Source organism: Mesoplodon bidens, assembly GCF_964165515.1.
Source record: "Mesoplodon bidens genome assembly, chromosome: 1".
Taxonomy (NCBI): domain Eukaryota; kingdom Metazoa; phylum Chordata; class Mammalia; order Artiodactyla; family Ziphiidae; genus Mesoplodon; species Mesoplodon bidens.
This window is the reverse complement of record NC_138176.1, coordinates 189607435-189634993: the sequence shown is the minus strand read 5'-3', so window position 1 is coordinate 189634993 and position 27559 is coordinate 189607435. Positions and strand designations below refer to the sequence as shown.

General features: G+C 38.9%; 1 protein-coding gene across 6 annotated transcripts in view; it reads left to right on the top strand.

The window, feature by feature from the left end:
- Positions 1 to 369: 369 nt before the first annotated feature.
- The window catches only part of LIN54 (lin-54 DREAM MuvB core complex component), a 75680-nt gene continuing 48490 nt past the window's right edge, over positions 370 to 27559 (top strand). The window contains exons 1-4 of one of the 6 annotated variants that reach the window (XM_081246865.1): positions 370 to 499; positions 13493 to 13545; positions 18349 to 18472; positions 25064 to 25206. In XM_081246865.1, coding sequence (XP_081102991.1) covers positions 13525 to 13545; positions 18349 to 18472; positions 25064 to 25206 — 288 coding nt within the window. In that variant the 5' untranslated portion in view covers positions 370 to 499; positions 13493 to 13524. Of the gene's footprint in view, positions 500 to 1152; positions 1251 to 2445; positions 2798 to 13492; positions 14206 to 18348; positions 18473 to 25063; positions 25207 to 27559 lie in introns of those variants that run through there. The other 5 variants (XM_081246862.1, XM_081246861.1, XM_081246864.1 and 2 more) reach the window with 5 other exon arrangements.

The window sequence follows — 27559 nt, the reverse complement described above, 5'->3', positions numbered from 1 at the left end:
AAGAACATCAAACAACGGCAAGATGCTGGAAATCGCACCTACAGCACAGACTTCCTAACAAGGAAAGCTAGAAGATAACACACTCCCTCCCAAGCTCGGGCGCGACCACGCCTTCCCCCTCCCACCTTCGGCTGGATGGAACATTCCGTGCGAAAGCTTTGACAGAGGGCACACTCGGAGTCACGTGGAGCAGGAGCGTACTCGCGGCCGCCTTGCGGGATGACGCTAGCTAGGGTTGCCAAGGGGCGGGGCAAGGCGCCGCGGAAAGGGCGGGGCGAAGGAAGCCGTGGAGGCGGGGCGGGCAGAGTGGAGGGGCGGGCGGAGAGGGGCGCGCGGGAGGGGAGGTCCCAGCGTATTATGGGATGCGGCGGTGGAATGGCGCTGGGCGCGTGATTTTGAACAAACCCGGGTCTGTGTCTCGGAGGCGCCGCCGCCGCCGCGGCTGCGGGGAGCCCAGGGGGCGCGGCGTGAGAAGGAGGCGGCGGCGCCGCCGGCTTTGGTGAGTGTCAGCCTCCGGGGTGGGGGCCTCTGGGCGGGCGGGAAAGGGGGCGCTGCGGGTGGTGGCGCGAGGAGGACGCCGGACCGCCCCCTCCGGGAGCCCGGGCTAGTGGGTCGTGGCGGAGAGCGGGAACCTGCAGTCTGGGGGCCGCCGCGCCGCATCCCTGGGCCGCAGGGGGAGGGAGGATCCTCCGGGCTCGGCCCCTTCCCGCCGGCACTCGGGAGGGCGGCTGTCACCCAGAGCGGCCGGCGCTCGGCCGGCAGCCCGCCCTTCCCGGCGGTCTGGAGGAAGGGCTCCCGCGGCTGTTGACACGCACACTGCGCGGCCCGAGGATCCCCCGTGTCGGCACCGGGTTTCTGGGAACCGGTTTTGCTGCTGTGTCATTTTGTACCAGCTCCTCCTTTCCCTACTGCCCGCCGCCCCGTTCTTCCTATGCCCCTTTGTATGGTGTCTTCGTGTATGTCCGTTTTCCTCGCGATGCCCACCAGCCAATGTCACAATGTTCCAGAGGTGCACGGGGGAAGGGAGCGGGCCAGGACTTAGCTTGGCCAACCAACGGTAAACACCAAGCAGAGTCGGGGTGAACAGGGCTGGCGGTAGGGAAATAAAGTTTAAAGATAAAAGAAATTGGGAAGGCTTGATACTCTCAGAGTCTAGCAGGCTGCATATAGAAACGGCGACTGGGCTGGGTGATAGTACTTGTTTAAGCTCGAAGCTACCGACTTTAATATGGAGTTGTCATTCAAGCAAGGTAAGGAAATTAAATGCCTTTTTTCAACTTCTGCCTTTTTCTTCTTAAACTAACTTTTAAAAAAGGCGGTAGAGTGGCTATGTTCGAAACCTTGAAATTCAATTTGCTCATTTCAGACAGGTCTTTTAGAGCTTATGCTGTAGTTGAATGGTAGGTATAGAATTCAGCTTTTCAATGGGTGGTTATCAAATCTGAAATTAACAAAGGTAGTCAACTTAGTTTTTAAAAAAAAAATTCTGTTCCCGTCAGAAGCCTTGCAGCATATGTTTTCCTGATATTTCTTTGATGATTAAAATATGCGTATATTCTCTTTTAGTTATTTATTAAACTGCATGATGAGGGGAGCTGGTGGAGCTGGGTGGGTAACTCTAGGGTCTTGCTCTGAAGCAAGCTGCTTATTTTCACAATATCAAATAAACATATCAGCGACAGTTTTTTTTTAATTTGGTGACTTAGATTCTAAAAGCATTTGGCAAAGAATTTTAACTTAGAGGTATATTTTCTGTATTTTAGAAATTGTTCACTCATGAATAAGTTCAGTACATTTTAAACCTAGTGGCACTTTGACGTCTTAAACCAATGACAAATGAACTGGAAGTCACAGTGTTTATGGACAGAAATGATCAGACGAAATTAAGTGGAAAATAGTTCAGAAATTTATTTTGAAAACTAGACCTTTTGACCACAGTATCTGCATGAGAATCAAAGCCTGTAATTTACAAATGTATCAGAGAGGTCGGACGTGCAGTTGGAAGTAGCCCATTCTGTCAAAAGTAGTGCTGACGGTGGAGGAAAATGTCAGAGCTGGTGAATGACATTAAAGGTCTTGATCCTGTTTTTAGTGTCTGAGAGGGACACAGTGAATAAAAGGCATTCTGTCATCTCTCTCAAGTTGCTTTCCTGAAAATGAAAGAGTTTGGGCTCTTTATTGCCCTTCTGCCCCTTTCCGCATGTTTTTTGCTCTTCAAAACAAAAATGTGCCGGACTTGGGGCCCCGCAGGTAGCGCGACTTGCTTTCGCGTTGCTACCGGGCCCGCCGGAGCACCATCTTTCGTGGCAGGGTGAAAGGTCTCAGCGTGGGCTGTGTGCATTAGTATCTCCCTGAGCATTTGAAGGTTGGCGGGGCCGGCGGGAGGTTTCCCCGGATATGTGGGTGTGCGCCTCTCCGGAGGGGAGGGCCGGGGAGGGGAGGAGGAGGAAGGGGGAGGTTACTGGCGGCGGCGGCGGCGGCGGCCCGGGCTCCGGCTGTCGGGGAAGCTGCTGAGCTGTGATGGTGATGACGAGGTGAAAATGGCGGATCTTTCGAAATACAATCCCGGCCCCTGACATACCAGAGGCGGCGGCCGCGGCGGCGTCGCCACCCGGACTCCCTCCTTGGCCCCCGGGATCCCTGTAGCGCTCCAGTTCGGGCAGACTGGGGAAGGAAGCGGCTGGCCGGAGCTACCGTGCACAGGCAAAACAAGCACCGCCCGGGCTCGGAATTGCCCGGGACCTTCTGGAGTCCCCACCTCGGAGCCGGAGGGAGGAGACAGCGGCAGCCGCCGGAGGTAGAGAAGGGGATACCCGAGGGCTGCTCTGTATTGAGCTCTCTTTATTTGGGGGAGGGGGTGGGTGGGAGAAGAATTGCGTTGTGGGTGAGGAGGGAATGACTAGTTCAGAGGGCAAAGAATCAGTAGCCTCAGAATGACATCAACATTATTCTTTGAGTGTTAAGAGGGCTTGAGTTTGCTCTTACACCTAAGGCTGCTGCTGAGGCCTAGATGAACCGCTAGCAGTTATCATGATTACCTGATTTAATAGTTAAAATATCCACGCTGGCGGGTGTTGGTTTGATGATGTTCAGCAGTTTATGGGGTTGTATGTTTCTTTAGGGAGGCGGAGCATTGACATTTTATTCTGCATTTAAGCTCTGTGTCTTAGATCATAGTCTGTGACTTGTTGGGGTGTGGATGTTCACATTTTTTGAGCATATGGACCAGTTTTGTAATCATTAAAACTGTTGTCGTTTTCTTTTATGGCTCTGTCATCTATAGCGGACCCCTTGGGCCCTACCATTTGGCAAATAACAATTGAGATACTGTCAGTCATATTTGATATCCATATTTTTCCCTGCCTCTCATCCATTTCGTGAATTCAGAGAGTAAAGTTATAGAAAATTTCACAGTAGATTTTATGATCCAAGTGAAGTGCAGCTCTGGGCACTCTATTTTGGTTCACAAGTTTTACCTTCATTGTTAAGAAGGAAGTTGTGATGGCTTGATGCTTGCACTTGATACGAGTCAAATTTTAAGTTGGTTAAAGATGAATTGAGACCTCTGTTTTATTTTACATACTGGACTTGTTAGCCCTTTGTTTAAAGAGCTGGAGAACTGGGTTGATTGCCTCTGTGACAGCCGTTGTCTGATTTTGTTAGGTTACCTAAAGATTCATGTATGTTTTAGATTGTGCTGCAGATCTCCAACAGTAGTGTTACTGAAAAGTTACATGTGAATCAAATTTTTATACATTAATTTGGGGCCCTCTTTTTTTCCAGCTTTTGTAGTGGAAGGTTGGGTCACTGGAAGGTTGAATATATGAGTGAACAGAGAGGTGAATGTTTAAGAAATGTCCCCTGGTAATGTTTATGATAGCAGTGATTTTCCTTATCCAAGTTTCCTACAAAGAGATGATGTCATAGTATGTCATACAATATTATTCATTGAGTGTTTTATTCAGAGAGGAAATATTTGTGTGTATAGCTTGGACATTTGAGTGTCCAAATTCATTCACTAGAAGAATAAGAGACCAAAAAAAAATTTTAGGGGAAATAACTGAGAGGTACTCGGAGGTTTTAGTTGATGAATTTTCTAAATCATTTTTTTCCTAATATTCTCGTTTTATCCAGTAGGAATTTGGTTGTTTTTGTTGTTGTTGTTTTTTCTTATAACTTCTATGTTGCAGTTATTTGATCCATGCCAACCCAGCTGCTAAGTTAGTAGTAAAACTAAGAATTTTTAAAATAATTAAAATAAAGAGGGAGATTTAATGCTTTTTCACTGGATTTCTTTTTTTTTTTAATCACCGAGTGCTATTGTCTTTTTGTGATTCCTTGTGATTGTCTTTTAAGACCAGCTTTTAGATTATTGCGGTTAAAACAATTAATAATTAGAAGTGTGTTAGAAAGAAATGAAGAGTTACGCCAGTGGAGGTAGTCAGTCATCTGTTTTGGTAGACAGGAGCATTACAGGTTCCTGTTACTTTTTTCAAATATTACTATTGGGTATCTATTATGTGTCACATACTATGCTACGGATGGGCGATACCTCAGTATCTTTGCCTCAGGAAACTTTCACTTTAGGAATTGGTGGAGATAAAGTTGTGAGGCTAGGTTGGGTAGGACCTTAATACAGAAGGCCTTGAGACTTACAGAAAATTTTTGAGTAGGAGAGTGACAGCCTCAGAGATGCACTTGAGGCAGATAAGTCCTGTAGCTTTTTCTGTAGGAGGTATTGCAGGTTAGAGGAGATAACGGTAAAAATACGTAGTTGGCTCCGAGCTTTGGAGATTTGGAAACTCTTGGTTACAGTGGGAAGGAGACATTGTGAAGGTATAATCTGCATGATATATGACAGATTAAAAGTTCTATGGAGAGGGAATTCCCTGGCCGTCCTGTGATTGGGACTCCATGCTGTCACTGTCCAGTGCCCTGGTCAGGGAACTGAGATGCCACGTGGAGCTGCCAATAAATAAAAATAAATAAATAAATAAATAAATAAATAAATAAATAAATAAATAGTAAGTAAATAAATTTTTTTAAAAAGGGAGAAATAAGGAGAAGCTAATTTAGGTAGAGAAAGAAGAGAAGAATTTTCATTTGAGCTTTAGTGTACCGCATAACTGTCTTCACAGTAACCCTGCAAGTAATCTAGGGCTTAGGGCTTCCCTGGTGGTGCAGTGGTTGAGAGTCCGCCTGCCAATGCAGGGGACCACGGGTTCGTGCCCCGGTCCGGGAAGATCCCACACCCCGCAGAGCCACTGGGCCCGTGAGCCATGGCCGCTGGGCCTGCACGTCCGGAGCCTGTGCTCCTCAACGGGAGAGGCCACAACAGTGAGAGGCCCGCGTACCACCAAAAAAAAAACAAAAAAACAAAAAAAAACTAGGGCTTAGAGAGATTATTGCTTAGGGTTACATGATAAGCAACTAGGAGAGTCAAGATTTGGAAGCCGATCTTTCTGATTTGAATCCCCATGTTTTTTCCACCAGGTTAATATTGAGCATGAATAATATACAATCCCCCTTTAAAGGGAAAAAAATATTGTGGATCCTCAGTATTGGCCTAAATAGTTTTATTTTATTAAAATATTTAATTTTTAGATGTATATAAATTCCTTATGCTTATTGCTTTTATGGAAGTATAAAAGAAAAGTAAATTTATAAATGAAATATAAACAAAACTATAAAGCCAGTAAAACCAATTAAATTTAGGGTGATGGATGATGTTCTTTTGCTGAAATGAAATCTTTCTTTGCATAGTGAATATACTATTGTGGGCCTTGGCTAGGTGTGCAGTTTTCTATATGCTGTATATCCTATGATAACTCAACTCCTACACTAATTTTCTGTGTTTGAATGCCGCAGAGCTTTCCTCCTTAAATCACTGGTTAGGTGGTTTGGCTTTCACTTGGCATAAATATATCATTTACCTTGTAAGACCCTTCTATGCCCACTCTAATTCTGGTACCATTGATGGTAGATATGAGGTGGTTATCAAGGTGATCCAGAATATACTTTTAAAAAATATATATTATTGAAATGAATATATGAACTTCTCAAAATTTCTTCAAGACTCATGTTTTACAGTTCAGGGCTCCCAGCTTAGTTTGAGAAATGTAGTTCTGTACTTAGTTTTTGAGTTGTTGATGTTTGATCTTAGAAATGAAAGCTAAAATCCAAGTAGTATAGTTAACCAGATAGTGCTGGTGGTAAGCTCTAGGTACAAAAGTGTAATTCTTAAACATTCAAATGTTTCTGTCCCAACATCTGACCAATTACTCACCTATAATATGATGATAGGTCGTCGCCATTTTATATTAGTATGTGCAAGAATGAAAACAGTTGTTTACCGGGTTGTCCTCTACCTGTAACTAAGGGAAAGAACAGTGTTTCAGCACTGGTAATATTCTCTAAGAAACCATTTAAAAATGTGAAAGCATAGAGCATTTATCATTTCTATCTTATATTATTTTTTATATTATATTTAACTCATTTCTTTTACTGCCCTAAATCTGTCCCTCCATTTATCTCTGTCTTGAACTAATTACTGTAATAGCCTTCTAACTGGTTTCCCTGCCTCCAGTCCAATAAAATACTGAGATGAAGTTAATCCTCCCAAAGTACAGCTGTGATCATGCCACTCTTCTGTTGATTTCTGAGGTCTGTCTGGGCAAGGGCTTTGGTTAATTTCCCTCCACAAAGTTAGGAAGCAATACATATTAATTAAATACTGATAAAAAACATAAATAAGTTAAAAACTAAGGCTTTTAGAACTTTATTTTATGAGCAGAAATGTTGGAGGCATGGAGAATGCATTGTATGTTCAATATTCTTTTCTCTCCATACCTTGAAAGGTAACTTTTCATACAGATGTGGTAAACGAAATCTCCTCAGTCCCATTGGCTTGTGAAGATCCTCTCTTTTCTTGGAGTGGTCCTCAACACAGAGATGATGAGGTTGCATGTGCTAGTACATATCTTCCATTCCTAAGGGATAAAATTAGAGTGATGATTCATGTAACTAGATGGCCAAACCCTTTCCTGCCATGCCCACAAGCTCCTTTTGAGAGTTTCTTTTAGCATAGGCCACCATGCCCTGTGTGTGACCCTGACTGAAACAGATATGGATGTCTAATCATAAAGCAGTTATCACAGTCTGCTCAGTGGCCTGTGAGGTGTGCTGGCTCCTGAACTCTGCACAGCGCATACTGCTTAGAGACTGGCCAGACGAATCAGACCTTTTCTTGTTAGAAGTTTGAACTTTACTCCTACTTCCAAGGGAGACTCCTAGTTCTATAGCTCCTAGTCTCTTTTAATAGGACAAATAGGAAGACATGTTCTGCCTAATAACAGAGCTTTAAAATATATGAAGAAGCAAAAATGCATAGAAGAGGAGAAAATGACAAAGCCACAATCGTATTTGGGAATGTTAACAGCCTTTCTCAGTAACTGATAGAAAAGGAAAAAGAAAGACTATGGAAGATCTGAACAACACTATCAACCAACTTGACCTAATTGACTTTTATAGGGTGCTACCCTCAGCGACCACAGAATACATGTTCTCTTCAGGTGCACGTGCAGTGTTCACCAAGATGCACCATACACTGAGCCTTAAACTAGTCTCTAAATTCCATCTACACATGATGGAAATGGTAATTACAGTCTCTGACAATAATAGGAGCAAATTAGAAATCAATAATAATAAAAGGTAGAAAATCCCCAAATATTTGGGAATTAAATAGCACACTTCTTTATTTTCTGTGTATCAAAGATGAAATCACAAGGACTATTAGAAAACATTTGAAGCGAATGATAATAAAAATATATTGAGATTAGTAGACTGCAGTTAAGCAGCATTGGGGGAATTTTTAACATTAAATGTTTATTTTAGAAAAGAAGGTTTAAAATCTTTATGGTAATAAATTTGGCAACTAAGAGGAATAGACAAATATCTTAAAAGATACAAACTATCAAATATCAAAGGTTTAAAATCAATGATCTAAACCAAGTGTTGACAAATTTTTTCTATAAAAGGCCAGATGGCAAATATTTTAGGCTTTGTAGGGTAGTGTGTGTGTGTGTGTATATATATATATATATATATATATATATATATATACACACACACACACACACATAAACACACACAGTGTATATATGTATGTGTATATATACGTATATGTATATATATATATATACACATATACATATACTCACTCTCGCCCAACTATTTACAAATGTAAAAATCATTCTTAGTTGCAGAGAAATACATAAACAGACCGTGGGCTTAATTTGGTCTGTAGGCTGTGATTTGTCGAATCCTGATCTGTGCTTCCATCAGAAGTTTCTAGAAAAAAACAAATCTAAAGCAGAAGGAAGGAGATAAAGGTAATAGTTAAATAAAAAATGGACAAACTGTTGGGAAAAATCAATGAAGCCAAAATCATTCTTGAAAAGATCAATAGAATTGAAAAACCTCCAACTAGACTGATCAGAGAAAAAAAGGAGAAAAGGCAGAAACTACCAAAATAAGGATGGAAGAGTTGCCATCTCTACAGACATTAAAATAAAAGAATATTTTGTATAACTTTATGCTAATAAATTTGGCAACTTAGAGGAATAGACAAATTCCTTAAAAGATACAAACTATCAAATATCGAAGGTCACTCAGAAAGAAAGAGATAACCTGAATAACCCTACATGTATTCAAGAAATTGAATTTATAGTTAAAAACCTCACAAGAAAGCTTTATGTCTAGATGGCCTTACTGGTGAATTCTAACAAACATTTTAGGAAGAAATTGTAACAATTCCATGCATACTCTTCCTGAAAATTGAAGAGGATTGAAGACCTCCCAACTCATTTTATTAGACTAGCATTATCCCCAGAGAGCCACTACAAAAAAACTACAGACCAGTAGTCCTCATGAGTATAGACAAAATTGATTAACAAAATATTAGCCTGTAGAATTTGGCAATATGTACAAAACATGTTATATAATTTTGAGTGGAGTTTATTTCAGGAATGCAGAATTGGCTTAATAAAAAATCAATATAACTCCCAGACTAAAAGAGGAAAGCCATATGATTATCTCACTAGTTGTAGAAAAAAACATATGATTAGATATCTATTTATGATTATGATTGAAAAAAGAAACAACTACAAACTGGTACTATAAGTTAGCTTCCTCAACCCAATAGAGGGAATTTATGAAAAACCTACAGCTAAGGGTAAGTTTGGGAACAAGGTAAAGATGTCTGTTCTTACCACTTTTATTCAACATTTTGCTGCAGGTCCTAGCCAGTGCTGTAAGGTAAGGAAAAGAAACAAAAGACATGCAGATTGGAAAGGAAGAAATACAGATCTTATTCTCAGACACCATGGATTATCTTTCTAAAAAGTCCTAAGGGCTCTACATTGAGATTTAGTGAGTTTAGCTAGTTGTTAGATACATGGACAATATAAAATAATCAGTTGAATCTCTGTATACTAGCAACAAACAGTTGGAAAATGGGAAAAAAAGACCACTTAAAAAGCATCAAAAAAAGTGAAACACTTAGGGATAAATTTACCAAAATATATATAGAAAGAAGACCTATACACTTGAAGTACAAAAAACATTGCTAAAATAAATAAGTAGAGAGAGATACTTTTGGGAAACGGTTCTCCCTGGGTCTTTGCGTTTCTGTACTTCTTACAAGTGAGGCGGTGACAGCCCTTTTATTTACTTTTTTTTATTTAAAAAAATTTTAATTTATTTATTTTTGGCTGCGTTGGGTCTTTGTTGCTGTGCATGGGCTTTCTCTAGTTGTGGAGAGCGGGGGCTACTCTTCGCTGTGGTGCACGGGCTTCTCACTGGGGTGGCTTCTCTTGTTGCAGAGCACGGGCTCTAGGCACGAGGGCTTCGGTAGTTGTGGCACGTGGGCTTCAGTAGTTGTGGCTTGCAGGCTCTAGGGCGCAGGCTCAGTAGTGTGACAGCCCTTTTAAACAATTTTTTTCCAGGATGTTTGTATAGCATAAAGCCTTGGATGATAGTTAGTGACTCCTGCTGTTGCAAAGGGCAGATTTGCTTATTGTCCAGTATAGTAAAGATAATATCTCCCTTTGGACAAAGGGCAGGTGTGCTTCAGGTTATAAATGATTCAGGTTCCTTAAGCTCAGTGTCCCTCAGCTGTGATGCAAACCTGCTGCCTGCACAGTGTCTACCTGGGCTCCTTTCTACATCTGCCCTGTAGGACTTGGGGGCAACAGGGGAACTGATACACGCATGATACTTATGTTCCTTGCTGTGCTTGGAGTAGTAAGTCCTGTATCTCTGACCTAGGCCTACTGTGTTGTCTGCCAGTATCCACGAAACAGTGACAGGCTACTTTGTTAGCTTGCATGGAGAGTCTAAAATCTCAGCCCCCTCCCAGTACTTGACAGTTTTAGCCATAAGAATGGAGTGCTGACGGAGACATGGCTTTTTGAAAGAGAAAGGATGAGGGCCTTGAGGGCTGGGCTAGGGGATATTGGAAGACTCTCTGGCATCTGGCAGCGAATGCTCTCACCAAAGTGGTGGGCAAGGGTGGCAGAGGCAAGGGAAGTAGGAGCCCTTCCGTGTTCTACCTTTTAATGAATATTTAGGGGCTGAGCTGAGAGGTAGCCTGAATGGTTACCTTGGTTGTTGTACACTCAACTCCATGGCCCTAGCAGAAGGGCGGCAGGGCTGTAGCTGCTGAGTCAAGGAGTCCCCAAAGCTGAAAAAATGATGTTAGAAATGAGGATCTGGGTGGATCGAAAACATTAGAAGTTTGTTTGGTTGAGCTGCAAGTGTGGGGGCTTGAAACTGAAAGTAAACGCACTGTCTGACCACTGTCTCCTTCCGTGGGGTGACCTCTCCTCCTCTTACACCTTGACTTCAGGTGTTTTAAGGAGAAAGATGAATAAGGGTTGGGCTGAGGTCTCCCTAAGAGGCCACACCCATCTGTCTAAACGTGCTGGGGGAACTTCAGGGAGAAGAGGGAGTCAAACTTTTATGGTTGTGTTGGATACTGACTGACACCCAAGTCATCATCCTACCTTGTTCTCTGGGGGATGGAATGTTCAGAGACAGCTGATGGGGTTGGGCAAGGTCTTCGGTAGAGAAGGGAAGCTAACGTGGTACTGTGGGTGGGGCCGTTTATTGTTGTGTACTGTTATCATGGCTTCCACTGCGAAGGTATAATTGGTGTTGATGTTTTAACGAGCCTGTCTGTAAATGCCCTGTTCTGTAAGTGCCAGAAGGGATTCTCCTGATTAGGAAGAGCCACATCTAGAGAAGTGCTCATACTTTGGAAACCCTAGTGATTCCTCTGAGCTACAAGTTACTGTGACTGTTGGTTTTGCAATATATGTAAAGAACTCATCCAACTCAACAAGAAGATTAAAAAACCAATATTTTAAAAATTTGGCAAAAGACTTTAACACAGGCACTTTTTAAAAGAAGATATACAGATAGATAACATTCATATGAAAAGATGCTCAACGTCTTTAGTCATCTGGGAATTGCAAATTAAAACCACAATGAGATACCACTTCACACCCACTAGAATGGCTAAAGTTAAAAAGACGGACAAAACCAGTTGTTGGTGAGGATGTGGAGCAGCTGGGAGCCTCATGCATCGCTGGTGGGTGTACAAAATGGTACAGCTGAGCTGGGAAGTAGTTTGGCAGTTTCATGCAAAGTTAAAAATAAACTTAGCTTATGACCTAGCAAGTCCACTTCTAGTTATTTATTCAAAAGAAATGAAAATATCTACCCATAAAAAACTTGAATGTTCATAGCAGTATTATTCATAATGGTCCCAAAGTGGAAACAGTCCAAATGTCCATCCACAGATAAATGGATAAACAACTTGTGGTAGGTTCATCCAATGGAATGTTACTCAGCAATGAAAAGGAACTGAGCTGCTAATAACTTGTAAGAATAAAGATAAATCTTAAAAAACCTACTGAGGGAAGAGGCTTATACTGTATATTCCTTTATGTCATGAGTACGTAATATATGATTCCATTTATATGAAGTTCTAGAATGGGCAAAAAAGGCAACACTAATCTAGTGAAGTGATAGAACAGACCCGTGGTTGTGTAGAGTAGGATTTGGGGTAGGAGGTTGACTGTAAAGGACTAGACTTATTTTTTCTCTCAATTTAAAAATACCAGTGGTAAAAATTTAAGGCCGTAAAATTTGTGATTAAAATGACGAACTTTGTATCATAAAACATATCCTGGGTTTGAGTTCTGGCTCTACCATTTACTGGCTAGCTGTGTGACCTTGGGCAAATAGTTTAACCTTTCTGAGTTTCCTCATCTGTAAAATGGGGGTGATAGTGATACCACATTAGAGTTGTCAGGATAGATTAAATTATGCCATCACTGGTAGATAGTAAGTGCTCAATAATGAAGATTAATTTTGGCAGTATTAGTATTTGTCAGTGCTAATAATTATAATTTGCTCTTCATGTCTGTTACTCTTAATCTTGGAATGGGTATTGCATGTTTATATTTTTTTTTAAAAAGGGAAAAGAAAGAATTACTGATTAGGTTCCTATGGATCTTAGATGTTCTCTGGGCAGATAACTTATTTAGTCAGTCATAAATATGATGAATTCTTTAATATGTGAAGATAATTGTACTGACTCCTTTATTGGAAGTTCTGCATGACCTTTGGCTGAAAGCATCGCAGTTCTGATTTGTTCGTAATCTGCTTTATTATTATTACCATTTTTTTTTCTTTATGGGGACTAGCTGTATACCTCTTAAATGGTTCCCTTTGTGACATTTTGAATGGCTGAGGAGGATTTGAGAATCTTCTTTCCAAATAAAGCTTTCTTTAGTATGAAGCAAATTGATCAAACTTGGGCCAGATAAACCATTTGACCTGCAGTTGCTGAGATGGATTACTCTAGAAACTCCTTTAACATTAATTTGAGTCCTTAATGGATTTTTATAAATGATATAGTAACCTCATTTTAGGACCTCGCTCACTGGAGATTTGAATATATTTTCTAAGATCTGTTTATATTTAAATCTTTATTTCCTTGTGCAAATCAGCAGTTTTCAAGTCTGTCAGTAGGAAAAAAAAAAAACTCGTAATTGGGAAGAAGTAAGATGATCGGACATGTCAAAGATTAAAAGGTTTTATTTATGAGCAGGAACTGGAAGGGAGTTTCCTGTAATTATGTGACTTAGTGTTGCCTGAATGCAGTATACTTTTGGGTTGAGACATGGCGAATGAGAATGTTTGCTTTTAGTTTTGTGTCCCATATGACTTATATTTCAGATTCTTGAAGGTTGAGGATTTGTTAAAATGGTTTAACCCAAATATGCATCAGGAATGTCCTTCATTCAGTTATACATCAGTAAAAATTGTTGTTTTGTCATTTGCATTTTTCGTGAATAATTTTTTTTCTTCTCTTAAATCTGTTTTGAAACCTAGTAATTTATTCATTTTTCAAATTTTATTGCAGTGCCTGATCAACTTTCTAGCAGGAGAACGATCATGGAGGTGGTGCCAGCTGAGGTGAATAGTTTGCTTCCAGAGGAGATAATGGACACTGGTATAACTTTAGTGGATGATGATAGTATTGAGGCTGTTATTGTTTCATCCCCAATTCCCATGGAGACAGAACTGGAAGAAATTGTCAACATAAATTCTACTGGTGACTCTACAGCCACGCCCATTTCCACGGAACCAATAACAGTGTACAGTAACCACACTAACCAAGTGGCAGTGAATACCACAATTACTAAAGCAGATTGTAATACCACAGTGAAACCAGCTTTTCCAAGTGGCCTTCAAAAACTTGGTGCTCAGACTCCTGTGACTATATCAGCCAATCAGATTATTTTAAACAAAGTATCACAGACATCTGATCTTAAACTTGGCAATCAGACCCTTAAACCAGATGGACAGAAGTTAATTTTAACAACTTTGGGCAAGTCTGGTTCACCAATTGTTTTAGCACTACCCCATAGCCAACCCCAGGCTCAGAAAGTTACAACTCAGGCCCAGTCAGGAGATGCTAAGTTACCACCGCAGCAAATTAAAGTAGTTACCATTGGAGGGAGGCCAGAGGTGAAACCTGTCATTGGTGTCTCAGCATTGACCCCAGGAAGTCAACTGATTAATACTACAACTCAGCCCTCTGTGTTACAGACCCAACAGTTAAAAACAGTACAGGTAAAAAAAAAAAAAAAAAAAAAAAAAAAAAGGGCGCTTACTAATTAAAATGCATGTTAAATATTAAATTGATTCATAGTTGCGTGTGTAGGGTGATTAAATGCATAGTTGTTACTGAATTCTTTTGAATGTTGCTTTTAGTAATTGTGTGGGTTTTTCTGTAAAGTTTGATATGTCTAATGCTTTTGAAAATTTCTGCCAGAGAACTTAGAACTTAATTTTGGTTAAATTCCAATTTAGTGTATTTATAGCTTTTTACTCATTTTAAAACAATTTTATTCTCAGTAGTAGTTTGAGTACAAGGATGTTCTGCTGGTATAAAGATGCCAGAGTTGATGTCAGGCTGTCAAATAATCATTCAGACATGATATTTTCAGCTAACAGATGGCCAAAGTCTAGGAAAACTTGCTGCTCTGAGAAACCCTTCAAGCCAGCAGTAGTGCATACCAGCCAGTGTGTGCCTCTTCTTTGGAATTTATTGCCCATTGCATCGCTCATGTTTGCAATGTAGAAAGGCAGTGCCATGTGATGGAAGGTTTAGAACTGGACCAACTGGATTTCAGTCTCTTCTCTGCTGCCCTCCCAGCTGTGGAACTTTGGATAGGCTACTTATTTTCTCTGAGTTTTTGATTTTAGCTGTAAGATGGCTATTTGATTGTGATGAAACACATAAGAAAAGATAACTCTTTGGTATGGTTCTCAAAACATTGAGAATCCTTCAAAATGGTACCCATTGTTAGTATGAATAGGACCCTAAGATAGAAGGTTATCAGAACATATGTTAAGTGGTTCCCCATTTTTCATGCCCGATAGGCCTTTTTAGGTCACCACTGCTCTTAGAAATACAATGATCCACTTAAGACCAGGGAACACAAATGCATTTCCTGTTTGAAAGAGTTGGCTTTTAGAAAGAAGGCATGAGTTAGAGAAATAAAGCAGGTGTGTAAGGAAGGAGGAAGGTTGGGGGAACTGTCCACTCTCAGCTGATATTAGAAATAATGTTTTGGTTATTATGTTGGCAAAAAAGTTAGAAACTTATTTTTCACAGGCATTTTATTTAAGAACTTCATAAGATTTCTCAAACTTTATAATTTGTCCATGTCCCTTCTGCCACTATTAAACATTTAGTGCTCTTTCTTGTTCATTATCATCTCTCACTTAATTCTGACTTCCTTTTACTTTTTTTGGTGAGGATCTCTTGAATGAGATATCCTATCACCATCAAGCACCTTGTCCTCAGCTTGTTTTTTAATCAGTTTTAAAACTTGTTTTTATTGGTTTACCAGAGTTTATCTGGCTTTGGGGATATGGATCATAACCATGTTCGCAAGATACTGAAAATGTAAATCAGAATGTCATTTTTTTTTCATTTACAAGAGCAATGTATACATACTATTTGTAAGACCAGTTTACTTGTATCCACTAGTTTTCTACTGTAATCCCCTAAGTACCAACAATAAAAACAAAGACTGGGGTCTAATTCTTATAACTTCTCTTCTTGTCCTTACTTTTATAAAACCTGATTCTATTTATTTAAAAAGAACTTCTATTTAAGAACAAAACCAAAAGAAACCCCATTTAGAATATTGTTCTACTTGTCCAGTTATTTTTAGGCAACTCAAATCTTCAACTCAAGAGTAGCCTATAAAGCTCTGAAGCACTGAAGCACAGAAAAAACAAACAAAAAGCTACACATCTATCTGTATCCATTTTAGGCAACAGAATATTTGGTTTACTTTGACATGTATGATCCCCTGATTTTTTTCCCAGATGATTCTCAGCACTGTCTTAAGTTTAATCAGAGTATTGAAACTTATTAGGGTGTGGACAATAGGAAAGGGTGGAAGAAGGAGACCCATCTCCAGAGGTGACAGTTGAGGCCAGAGGCAGTAACAAAGAGGTATAGTTACACTTAGTTACAGATACATAAACACTTTCCTGTGTTTCTTGTGCATAGTATATAAGAATAATAGATAATTAGCCATATGGAACAGCATAACTCCTTATTAGTTCCTGAATCTGTATAACACAGTGCCCAAAGTTACCTGCATGTATTATTTGATCATATCTTTGGCAGTCTTATTTATAAATTTCCTTCTTTGATTCATTTTTGTCGTAATCTGCTAATTAAATACATTTGTTAAAAAATGATCTTTTGGGCTTCCCTGGTGGCGCAGTGGTTGAGGGTCCGCCTGCCGATGCAGGGGACACGGGTTTGTGCCCTGGTCCAGGAAGATCCCACATGCCGCGGAGCGACTGGGCCCGTGAGCCACGGCCGCTGAGCCTGCGCGTCCGGAGCCTGTGCTCCACAGCGGGAGAGGCCACAACAGTGAGAGGCCCGCGTACCTCAAAAAAAAAAAAAAAAAAAAAGATCCTTTATGCTCTGTTTTATTTAATAAAGTAAATTTGTTCTAGGGTAGTTTAGAATTCATAATGCAAAAAGCCTGGTTCCTTTAGAGAACTGGAAATCCTTATTTTCAGCAATGCTACACTAAAGAAACAAAACCACAAGGACAAGTTGAGATTGTTCATTTGAATAATTAATGTGCTTTTGGTCGTATTGTTTACATTTTTGTTCCTGGTTGGTAAGTATTCATATAGTTTTATGATTGTGAAAATCAGTTAAAAATGGGGAAATACTTTAAGTTCCCATACTCTATAGCTAAGATTATCTATTTTGAGACACAGATTTCCAAGAATATCAATACCTCTACCTCTTGAGATTCTTAATACTAAGTCAATAGACAACATATTCTAACTTATTTTAGAGTTTTAGGCCTGTAAATACACTTGGGAAGTATTTTCTCTGTGTGTCTCCCAAATTGCATCAGTTTTTAAAAGTAAAATTATGGATTTATTTGGGTATATCAGAGTTTTACAAGCTGGATATTTTTTAATATAGTAGGGAATCTCTTTGGTTCATTTTTTTAAAAGGTGATTTGTGTTTCCTTTACATTTTGTTTTGTCAGTAATATGTTCTGAGTGTAAGAAAGTAATATATTCTAAGGGTAAGAAAATACGTTATTAAGTTTAATTTATAGTTTGAGCACAAAGCTGATATTTACTTAGTTCTGTAATCAGTTACAGCTTCTGGTATGTTTTGTCGTTTAAGTTGGTCATGTTTGTTCATTTTGAGTTATTATTTCCAATAATAGTACTTTCAGGGCCTCAATTTTCAATCTGCCAAAGATAAAATTAGTATTTAATGTCCTTCCTGCTCTGAAAGTCTATGATTTTTATCATAGACTGATAAAAAAGTCTATGATTTTTATTATTGCTAAAAGCTATGATTTTTTATCATTGCTAAACTTCTGCTTCTGACTTTTAGAAAAAGCTGTGCCTTGCACACATTGCAATTTCAGTATAAGAACACTGGTAACTCTACCTTCCTTGATTTGTGGAGAATTTTAGTTTCGGGCAACAGTGTACCGTGTATAACGTAAAAGCAGAGATGAATAAAACATAGACCCTCCCTTCAAACAATTTATAGTCTAGAAAACTGTATTTTAGTAAATAATATTTCAGAGGCTTCACCTTTAGAATAGTCTTTGTTTTGCCAAACGTGTCTCTTTGTATCCTAGGGTGTTAACTTGTGCAGTTCCTTATTTATCTGCCCCTGATATATAGATCTAAAGTTGAAGATATAGTCATGAGCCTATCTTTTATGTGTATTTATATTTTGCTTCCAGGGGCCAATGAAATTATATTGATCATTTGCACTCTGCTTTCTTAACGTAGTCTACTCCATCTTTTTGTTATTGAATAGTTATTTGGAAAAGGATATTGCTGTGCCATATTTGTGTTTCATTATTATTATTAAATGGTTATTTTAAACATTACTATTGAACATTAAACATTATTTTTACAAATTAATTTGTTTTTCATTTTATGCATATGTCCCAGAGACTAAAATAAGGATTTGCAATAAAATCCAAAGGTATTATTGTATAATGGCTTAAGGATGTGATCATATTAGTATTTTGATGAATGGCTGCATTTTAAATGTTTTTAACGTCAGTACTTAGATATGTTTTGTTAAATGAGCTGGTTTCACATGTACTTCTGTATATCAATCTTGTCTAATTTTGATTGAATAGGTGTTTTATAGAAACAGTGGTCTTTATAGTTATTTATATATTTCAGATTGCGAAGAAACCTCGAACACCAACCTCTGGTCCAGTAATCACGAAGCTGATCTTTGCAAAACCAATTAATAGTAAAGCAGTTACAGGACAGACAACTCAAGTATCACCACCAGTCATTGCAGGTTATATTTCTTTATAGTTTGTTTAGCTAAATATTTACCTTCCTTTTAGGTTTAAAAAAGGCCGTTCTACTACCTTGAAATGTTTTAGTGCTTATTACTGTAAATCAAACTGGTTAGTAAGAAACGTTACACCTATTAAATGTGTCCTTCAAGCAAAATGCCTTATCTCAAAATCAGTCCATTACTTTAGCCTCTTTCGTTTTTGGTATACCTTGAAAGTAGTGAAGTCTCAGACTCTGATAATACTAGCTAACATTTACATAGTGTTTGCTGTGGCCTCCACGCTATTCTTAGCTCTTTACATAGAGTGACATATATAATCCTCTGGCAATCCTATGGGGTAGGTACTAATAACATCCCCATTTTGCCAGTGTGGAAACAGAGGCACTCAGCTAGTAAATGGCCAAGTTGGAATCTGAATCCAGGCAATTTGTCTGTAGAGCACATGCTAATAAGTCTATTAGGTTTAAAGTAATATATATGAGTGTACAGTATTTCATGGTTTCTGTTTGAATTTTTGGTGTCCGTATTTTAATATTCTCTGTATGCAGTTCTCTATGAAACAGAAAATAATCACAATGATAATAATTACTTAAGTGAGAACAGAATTTTAGTTATATTACTTTTACCAGCAAATTCCTCAGTGTGGCCCAGTTCTCTTTTATTATATACTTCTAAGATATGTCATCACTAATAACACCTCAGAAATCTTGACTTTGAGTATTTCACTCTTTATTATTCTAGTTGATCTGCCTTTGTACTTCCAATCTAGTAATTCTTTCACTTTGAAATCTCTGATCCATTAACTCTTCCACTTTCTCATTAATAATCCCTTTCCAGTCCTCAAATTCTTCCCTACTCAGCATGGAGTTCATGACACGTCATTATTGCTCCCTGAAAACACCATTGATTCTCTTTTCACTCCCTCTTTCTATAATGGCTTGGTTAAGCCCAGCTCTCTTATTTCTTCTTGCCTGGCAAGCACCTCAGTACTTCTGGAGAAAATCACACAGCTGTGGTGACTGGTCTTTAATTCAGAGCTATACTAACATTACTCCTTTCACCATTTAGGAGCTCATTTTAAATTTCCATTGTTCTAATAGCTTACGGAAGCACCTCTGGGTGGTAGACTGACTAGAGACTTTCAAATGCTAATTACCCATTTCTAGAATGTGTATTCTTGATGAAGGTACTTCAAATGTTAATTAACCATCCCTGGGATATGTATTAAAACCACCTCCTACTGTCTTTGGTAAATTTACAGACAGTATAGCAGTAGGCAACGCTGAAGTCAGTGGCAGTGAAATGATCATTTTCCTAGGCTTTGAATTATATAGGGAGGCTTCTCTGTTTAGCAAGTGAGAGAAGGCATGGGGAGATTGTAGTTTGAGGGCAGTGTTGGATGAGTGAGTGTTCTCTTTTTCTTTTGGCCTTCAGTAGAGATTTGGGATGGTATAGGATGCTCGTATCTAGAGGGCTGTCATGGGAGATAGGTGTGGCCCCAGAGGAAAAACTGGAAAGGGTTTGGATTTCGAGCTGCTTCAGGAAGTGGGCTTTAGTTGGCTGAAAGTGAGGAAGGCTTGGATATGTTGATGGTAAAGGGACCACCAGACCCTTAGGAGGTTGGGTGAGTAGAGGTGGTTAATGAGGAGGGGTGTCTCAGTGCCATGTTCTCTACTGCTTTTGAGTTTGAGAGAGTCCCTTAAAACTTTTAATTATGTAGGGGCGAAGGGGAGCTGTATGCTAAAGAATTGTGGTTTTGCAGAAGTGTCTGAGTGAATATTTGGTAATGTCAAGATTTCACCTCTTACATTTGACTCTAATGGATGTCATTGCTGGGTCTTTGGGTGATTTACAGTGTGTTGCACACTAATCATAGCTTCACCTTTTAATTACAGACAGACTTATTAGCCCTCCCAAAATGCATAGAGATAGACTTCTATTAAATTTCACTAGAATTGTTGGCATTAAGTTCAGTTTGGAGGGGTAATTTCTACTGTTAACTAGTAGTTTGTAGCTTTTTAAATTCACGTAAGCCAAATTTTAAACCACCAAAGTAGCTCTCCTGCTGAATTGTCTTATCACAAGGAGGTTCCATTATCTTTATATTATAGCTAAGGATCTTTCAAATTACATTTAGACTGCTTTTTAATGACCTTTGGGCTTTTCATGGAAGATGGATATCTTTTTCTGTCTTTTAATCAAGATGAACTTAGTGTTTGTATAAAATCAATTTTTCTAAAATGCAAATATGATCTTGTCACACCCTTGCTTAAATTTTCTTGGCCACATCCATTTCTTGGCCTTAATCCTTCAGGAATAAGTTCAAATGCCAGAGCTTTCTTAGCATTAAAGTCATTTATTATATAACATATACCTTTTTCATTTTCACTTCGTATTAGCTCCAGACCTACTGATGTAACTTATTTCAAGAGATCACCAAATGGCCCATGTTCTCTCAGAACTTAGGCCCTTGGCACTGTTGCTTTTACCTGAAATGACTTTTTTTGCTTTCCTTATGGCTGACTCATCCATTTTATCTTTGGATTATCTCCACCTGTCTTGGAAGTTTTTGATCCCTAGGTTTAGTTAGGTTCTCTTTTCTCTGACCATCTCCTATATATTTCCATAAAACTTGGTTATACCTACCAAATACTTAACTTTAATCAGACTTCTGTTAAATTTCACACTGGCTTTTAATGTTTCCATTAGTCATGGTATACTGTAATACTTGGTTTCCTTGTCTGTCTGTCTCCCCTATTACACTTAAAATTTTTCTTAATAGTAATTTTGGATTTTGTTTGCCATCTAGTTTTTTTTATAGTAATTTATTTATTTATTTTTGCTGTGTTGGGTCTTCGTTTCTGTGCGAGGGCTTTCTCTAGTTGTGGCAAGCGGGGGCCACTCTTCATCGCGGTGCGCGGGCCTTTCACTATCGCGGCCTCTCTTGTTGCGGAGCACAGGCTCCAGACGCGCAGGCTCAGTAGCCGTGGCTCACGGGCCTAGTCGCTCCGCGGCATGTGGGATCCTCCCAGACCAGGGCTCGAACCCGTGTCCCCTGCATTAGCAGGCAGACTCTCAACCACTGCGCCACCAGGGAAGCCCTGCCATCTAGTTTTTAAAGATTAATTATTTTTTAAAAAATTATGATAAATACACATAACATAAAGTTGACCATTTTAACCACTGGTGGCATTAAGTACATTCACGTTATTGTGCAACCATCACCACTGTCCGTCTCTAGGACTTTTTTCACATTGTAAAACTCAATCTTTGTACGCATTAAACAATAACTTCCCAATTCCTTCCTTCCCCCAGCCCCTAGCAGAGACTGTCTCTATCAGTTTGACTTTTCCATGTATCTCGTATAAGTGGAATCGTACAGTATTTGTCCTTTTATGACTGGCTTTTATGACTCTCCGATACCTAGCACAGTTTCTAGCACATAGATGTGGTTCAGTGAATGTGTATTGTTGAGTGAATATGTGTATATCACGGAGGCAGTGTGGTGTATGGGAGGAGCTGTTAGGAGACTTGGGTTTTAGTTATGGGTCTTCTGTTCATTTTCTCTGTGATCTTGGGTAAATATATTTTCTGTTCATCTTACTCCTTTCTGTAAAATGTTGATACCAACCACTTCACATGACTTTTGAGATGGTTAAATGAGGTACAGGGGTCCTCATTATTAGATCCTCATTATCAGAGCTCCCAAGGTACAAGGTTGCTGCTATAGCAGAGCAAACTCCATCAATGTGAAAATATTCACTAATGAATTAATCTCTTATAGAATTAGTCCTGGCTCAGATAAGCTAGCTCTCTGCCCCCAGCCTGTCCCATCTGTAGCTTTTTGCTTATGTCTCTTTTGATTCTTGGAGAATACCTGACAGTAGAGTGTAAAATGCTTTGCAAATTGATTTCAAGGTGAAATTGTATAACTTGTATACTTTCTTGAATCTGTCTGCAGAGCCAAGGATAAACAGGGATTTGGAGATTAATCAGGAGAAATGCTATCTGTATGAAAAACAAGTGGCCCTTCAAAAAAGAATAATTTGAATTTTAAAGGATATAGAGGGTTCTTGGGAAAATTGATGAAATCCTAAAGTATTTTGGCAGAAATAATCTTCTGTATCATCCTGTTGCGCCCATCAAACAGAGTCTATCATTGTGCTGTCATTACTAATTTTCAGAAGAATCCTCTCCCCCTCAAATTAAACAGTTCATTCTAAGAGATAGTATAGTTGTAATTATAAACTGAATTTTTCTTAAATATAAGCAAAAAAAGTTTTAGTTTTAGGGGTTTTTTTGTTGTTATTTACAGTGAAATTTTTGTCCTTGTTTTAAATGTAATTCACTTTAACTGGCCTTTTTCTGGGATCAGTTATCCTCAGGAACAGAGGATTTTTATATGTATGTTTTCTGAAATGTATGTAATGCTTAACAAATAAGAAATTATAGTAATAACTGTAAATGATGATCATTTTATGAAAGTGTATCTTTATTGGTAGTTTCTTCTCTTAAAATAATGATTGTTGGGGCTTTAGGTTTATCTCAGAGGTATTAGTTTTGGAAACCAGAACAGATAAACATGCTACTTCAGGCAGGCTCCACATTTGAGGGTGCCCTTCTAAAAATATTTGATATAGATTCATTTAGTTTATATAGAATTGACTTACTTAATTATGATGTAATTCAGCCTAAAAAAAACCCTAGCAAAACTCTCAACTGAAATTCATTAAGGAATATGTCAATAATATAAAATGTAATCATGTACTAAAATTGAAAAAATATATTTAAAATATTTTAAAAATTCATGTGTCAGACAAAACTTGATTCATCTTTTTAAAAAAATACATATACTGTCACATTGTTATTAGAAAAAAAACAACCCTGAAACTCGTACATGCTAGTTTTCTATTTTTGTTTGAAGTGTAAGACCCTTCTTTTTTTTCTCTTTTTCCCTTTTTCTCTTCCTCTCTCCCTTTCTCTTTCATCTCTAACTGTATCTGCAAGTTAAATCATAGCATCTAAAGGGATTTTAGAGATAATTTAGTTATCTACCTTCTCTATTTCTTGAGTGCTTGGAGTTCCTCTTCAGCCAGTGGATTTGATTATCCAGCATCTGTTTTGAACACCTTCAGTGAGTAGAAACTCACTTATATAGAAACAGTCGTTTCAATTGGAAATTTTTGTTAGAAGTTCTTTCTTACTGCTTAACTGAAAATTTTCTGTTTCTGTATATTAGTGTGTGCATCTGATGGATACAGAGTGGTTCTAATCCTTCAACTTGACAGCGTGGATCAATCAGGACAGTCTTGGTTCTCTGCCATAAATAATAAACAGTCTTTAAATCACAGAAGTTTAAGAAAACACATTTTATTTTGTATTCATGGTTATCTACATGTCTACTGTGGGTTAGAAAGGGGGCTCTTCTCATCATGGTCACTCAAGGACCCTGGCTGATGAAGGAGCCACCATCTCAGATGCGGTGAGGAAAAGAGAGCTTTGGAAGGTCTTGCATAGGCAGTAAATGTTCTGACCCAGAAATGACCCACATCACTTCTACTCATAATTTGTTGGTCAGAACTAGTCATATGGCCCTAATCTAACCACAGGGAGCTGCAGGGACGGGTAGGAAGGGCAGTCCTGCCGTGTGCCCAGAATGGAAGGGGAGGAGGTCGGCGCCAGAATGCTGAATGGCAGCATCTTACAGTCTTTCAGGAATTTGGAGCTGTGTCATGTCTTTGTATTCCTCTCTCGCCTAGGACAAAAATTCCTAATATTTCAACTCCTTGTGATATGATTTCCAATTCCGTAAGCCATCCAGACACACCATAGTTTTTCTGTGTTGTTCCTGAAGGATATTTCCAGAAGGGAACACAGCATTCTTGTTGGAATCTGGCCAGGACAGCTAGAAGAATTTTTTTTTTGTTCCCTTTTGGCAGACTAAAATGAGACAGTATTAAACCAGTGTTCAGGTTAGTTCAGTGACTATCTGTTTTATAGATGTGGACTTAAATTGTATCCTGAATGGTTTCAGTTCAAAGAGAAGAAGCTGAGGTATAGTAGAGAACAGAGACTGAAGTTTGAAGACTTGGATTCAAGTCCTAACTTTGAGGAGCTGTGTTACACAGGACTTGTTCCTTAGTTGTCCCGAGCCTATTTTCTTATAGATATAACCTAACGGTATAGATGAGGGAATTCCCTGGCAGTCCAATGGTTAGGACTCGGCACTTTCACTGCCGAGGGCTGGGGTTGAGTCCCTGGTTGGGACACTAAGATCCCACAAGCCGAGCGAAAAAAACAGACAAAACACAAAGCAGTAGTGATGAGAATGTGAGCAGAAGTGTTTTTGTGGACTTTCATAAGGTGGTATTAGGATACTGAGTGTTACTAAGAAGCATTGTTTTGTTTCCTTCTGCCTAGGTTCACCATAGTTCATTAGACCTACTTAAGTGTTTCAGTTCATAAGTGGCTGCGTATGAAATATTGAAATATATATACTACAGTCCTTGTGGGTATAAATCATCATCAAATACATTTTTATATGATTATTGAAAAGAGTCAAACTGATGTGCTGCCTCTCATTTGCAGGTAGGGTTCTTTCACAGTCTACTCCCGGGACTCCATCAAAGACCATAACAATATCTGAAAGTGGTGTTATTGGATCAACTTTAAATTCTACAACACAGACACCAAATAAAATAGCCATCTCACCTTTGAAATCGCCAAATAAGGTAAAAAAAAAAATTAGCCATAAAGGCCAGGTATTGTGGTTAATGACTTTATTTTCTTACTAGTCACTTCAGATACTTCAGTTTTAATATATTCCCAAAGAGTTAATAGGTATTTGGTGAATATCAGATTAATTTAGTAATCAAGGATGTACGACAGATAAAAAACTTACCCTGAACGCATAGTTACACAGTTATCATTTTGCATGCTAAGATTACTTTAATGGCCCTTGTGAATGTGGGTACGACATAAATCTTCTGAACGAGGTGCATTATGTAGGTGTTTGGTTCCTCTTCAGTTAACACTTGTGCAAAATTATTGTCTTTGGGTCAGTCACATATATAGTGACTCTATAAATATAAAATGTTAAATGTAACTTTTAAAAAAATAAAATATTCGGTGTCTTCTGCTTAAGCTGTCCTTGATTTTATGGAGAGCTGAGCTTTTGCTGAGTAACAGAGTACCCAGAGTACTAGAAATTGCCATCGAATGCTGGTGATCATATTATTTGGGTTTTTTAGGCTTAACACAACTTATTCAGAGCATCTGAAAGCTTGTCATAATTTGTTTTCTTTTTAAGGGGGCAAAATACCTATCATTTTAGGTCAAGTTAAGTAGTCTTAGCTCACTTTCCTAAAACATACAGATATCATTATACCAGCATAACATTTTGGAACAAGTATGTTTTAAAGGACATACTCAGGTGGAAAGCCAAGCATCATTATTCTGTAAGGTGCCACCCTTGCGATTCTGGAAACACACTGCCCTTCGTACCTGCCTTTTTCCTTAATTTGCTACTATTCATGAGTAGAACAAACATTAAATGTTTGCCTTACATTTTTAAAAAGTCTAACTGTTGGTTTCTGTTTTAATGAGACTTGACTATAGTGTATAAATATGATGTCTGTTACAGTTTATTAAAATGGGATTCTACCTGCATGAGAATACAGATAATTATCTACTTAAATGGAATGAATTCAACAGATATTTGAGTGCTCACTATGTGCTCTGCATAGTGATAGGCACTGGGGATAAAAGCATGAATAAGATAAGTTTTCAATTTCAGGTAGTTCAGTAGGGAAGTTAGAGTTAAACATTAAGAATTACCCTACAGAATCATGACGGTCACAGGTGGATTGAAGAGCCCCGTTGTGTCTGTCAGAGGAGGTGTATACAAAGGATGCTATTCCTGAAAGGTCTTAACCTTAAAGGGGGTTTGGGCCTTAGCTATGGGTGGGCATAGGAGCTTTCCAAATTGAGATAATACTTTACACAAAAGTGTAAAAGCGTGGCCCCATGTAAAAGGGTAGTGTAGGGAGCTACCTTGCTTTGGTAGTGTGAGAGCCGAGGGTGCTAAAGTTAGATGGAAGGTTTCGTTACCCTCAGGGGAGTTTGGATTTTATTGTTCTTAAAGACTTTCTGTGACTTCCCATTGCTTCTAGGACAGTGGTTCTCAACCTTGTCTGCACATTGGAATCACCTGGGGAGCTCTAATAACTACCAATGCCTGGTTCTTATCCCCGAAGACTCTGTTTTAATTGGTCTGGAGTTTGGCTTGGTATCAGGATTTTTTTTAACGCTAAGTGATTCAAGTGAGTAGCCTAGATTAAAAACAACTGCTCTAGGATACTATGAGATTTGCATTTCAAAAAAGATGACTGTAGCATAATGAAAGATAGGTTGGAGGAAGGTAAGCCTGGTTTCTGGAAGAGACCAGTTAGCTTAGTTATTCTCAACCTTGGCTACACTTTGGAAGCACCTGGAGACCTCTCGAAAAAAACTCATGGCTGACCTCCACCTGATCCCACTTAAATCAGTCTCTAGGCTGGGGTCTAAGTATTAGATTTAGTATTTAAAAATTTTAAAGTGTAGGCCAGGGTAGAGAATCACTAAATTAGAGTATTTTAGTACTTCACATTTGAGCTAGACTAGTAGCTAAGGGGCTAGGAAGAAGAGATGAGTTGAAAGAGGTGTAAGACATAATGACTGGATGTCAGGGTATAGGGAGGGGAGAACCTAAGGGATGACTCCTAGACTCCTAACCTGAAGAACACAGTAGTGGTGGCACTGTGGGCTGGTATGTGGGCTATATCTGATGGCATACAAATAAGAACTAGCTTTATTTTTCTCTTATCCTTGACTTTAGCCATGTCATGTTGAATCTTCCTTCCCTGGCTCTTGACGAGACGTCGTTTTTACTATAAGAACAAGCCTTATTTTGATGATTAAATTCAAAGGTATGAAAAGTCTACTCCAAACCTTACATCTAGTTGAATGGATGTAACTCGGACCTAATCATGACTCAGGGACCATGCAGTAGAGGAGTATTATCTGTTTCTTCACTCTTGTACTTCT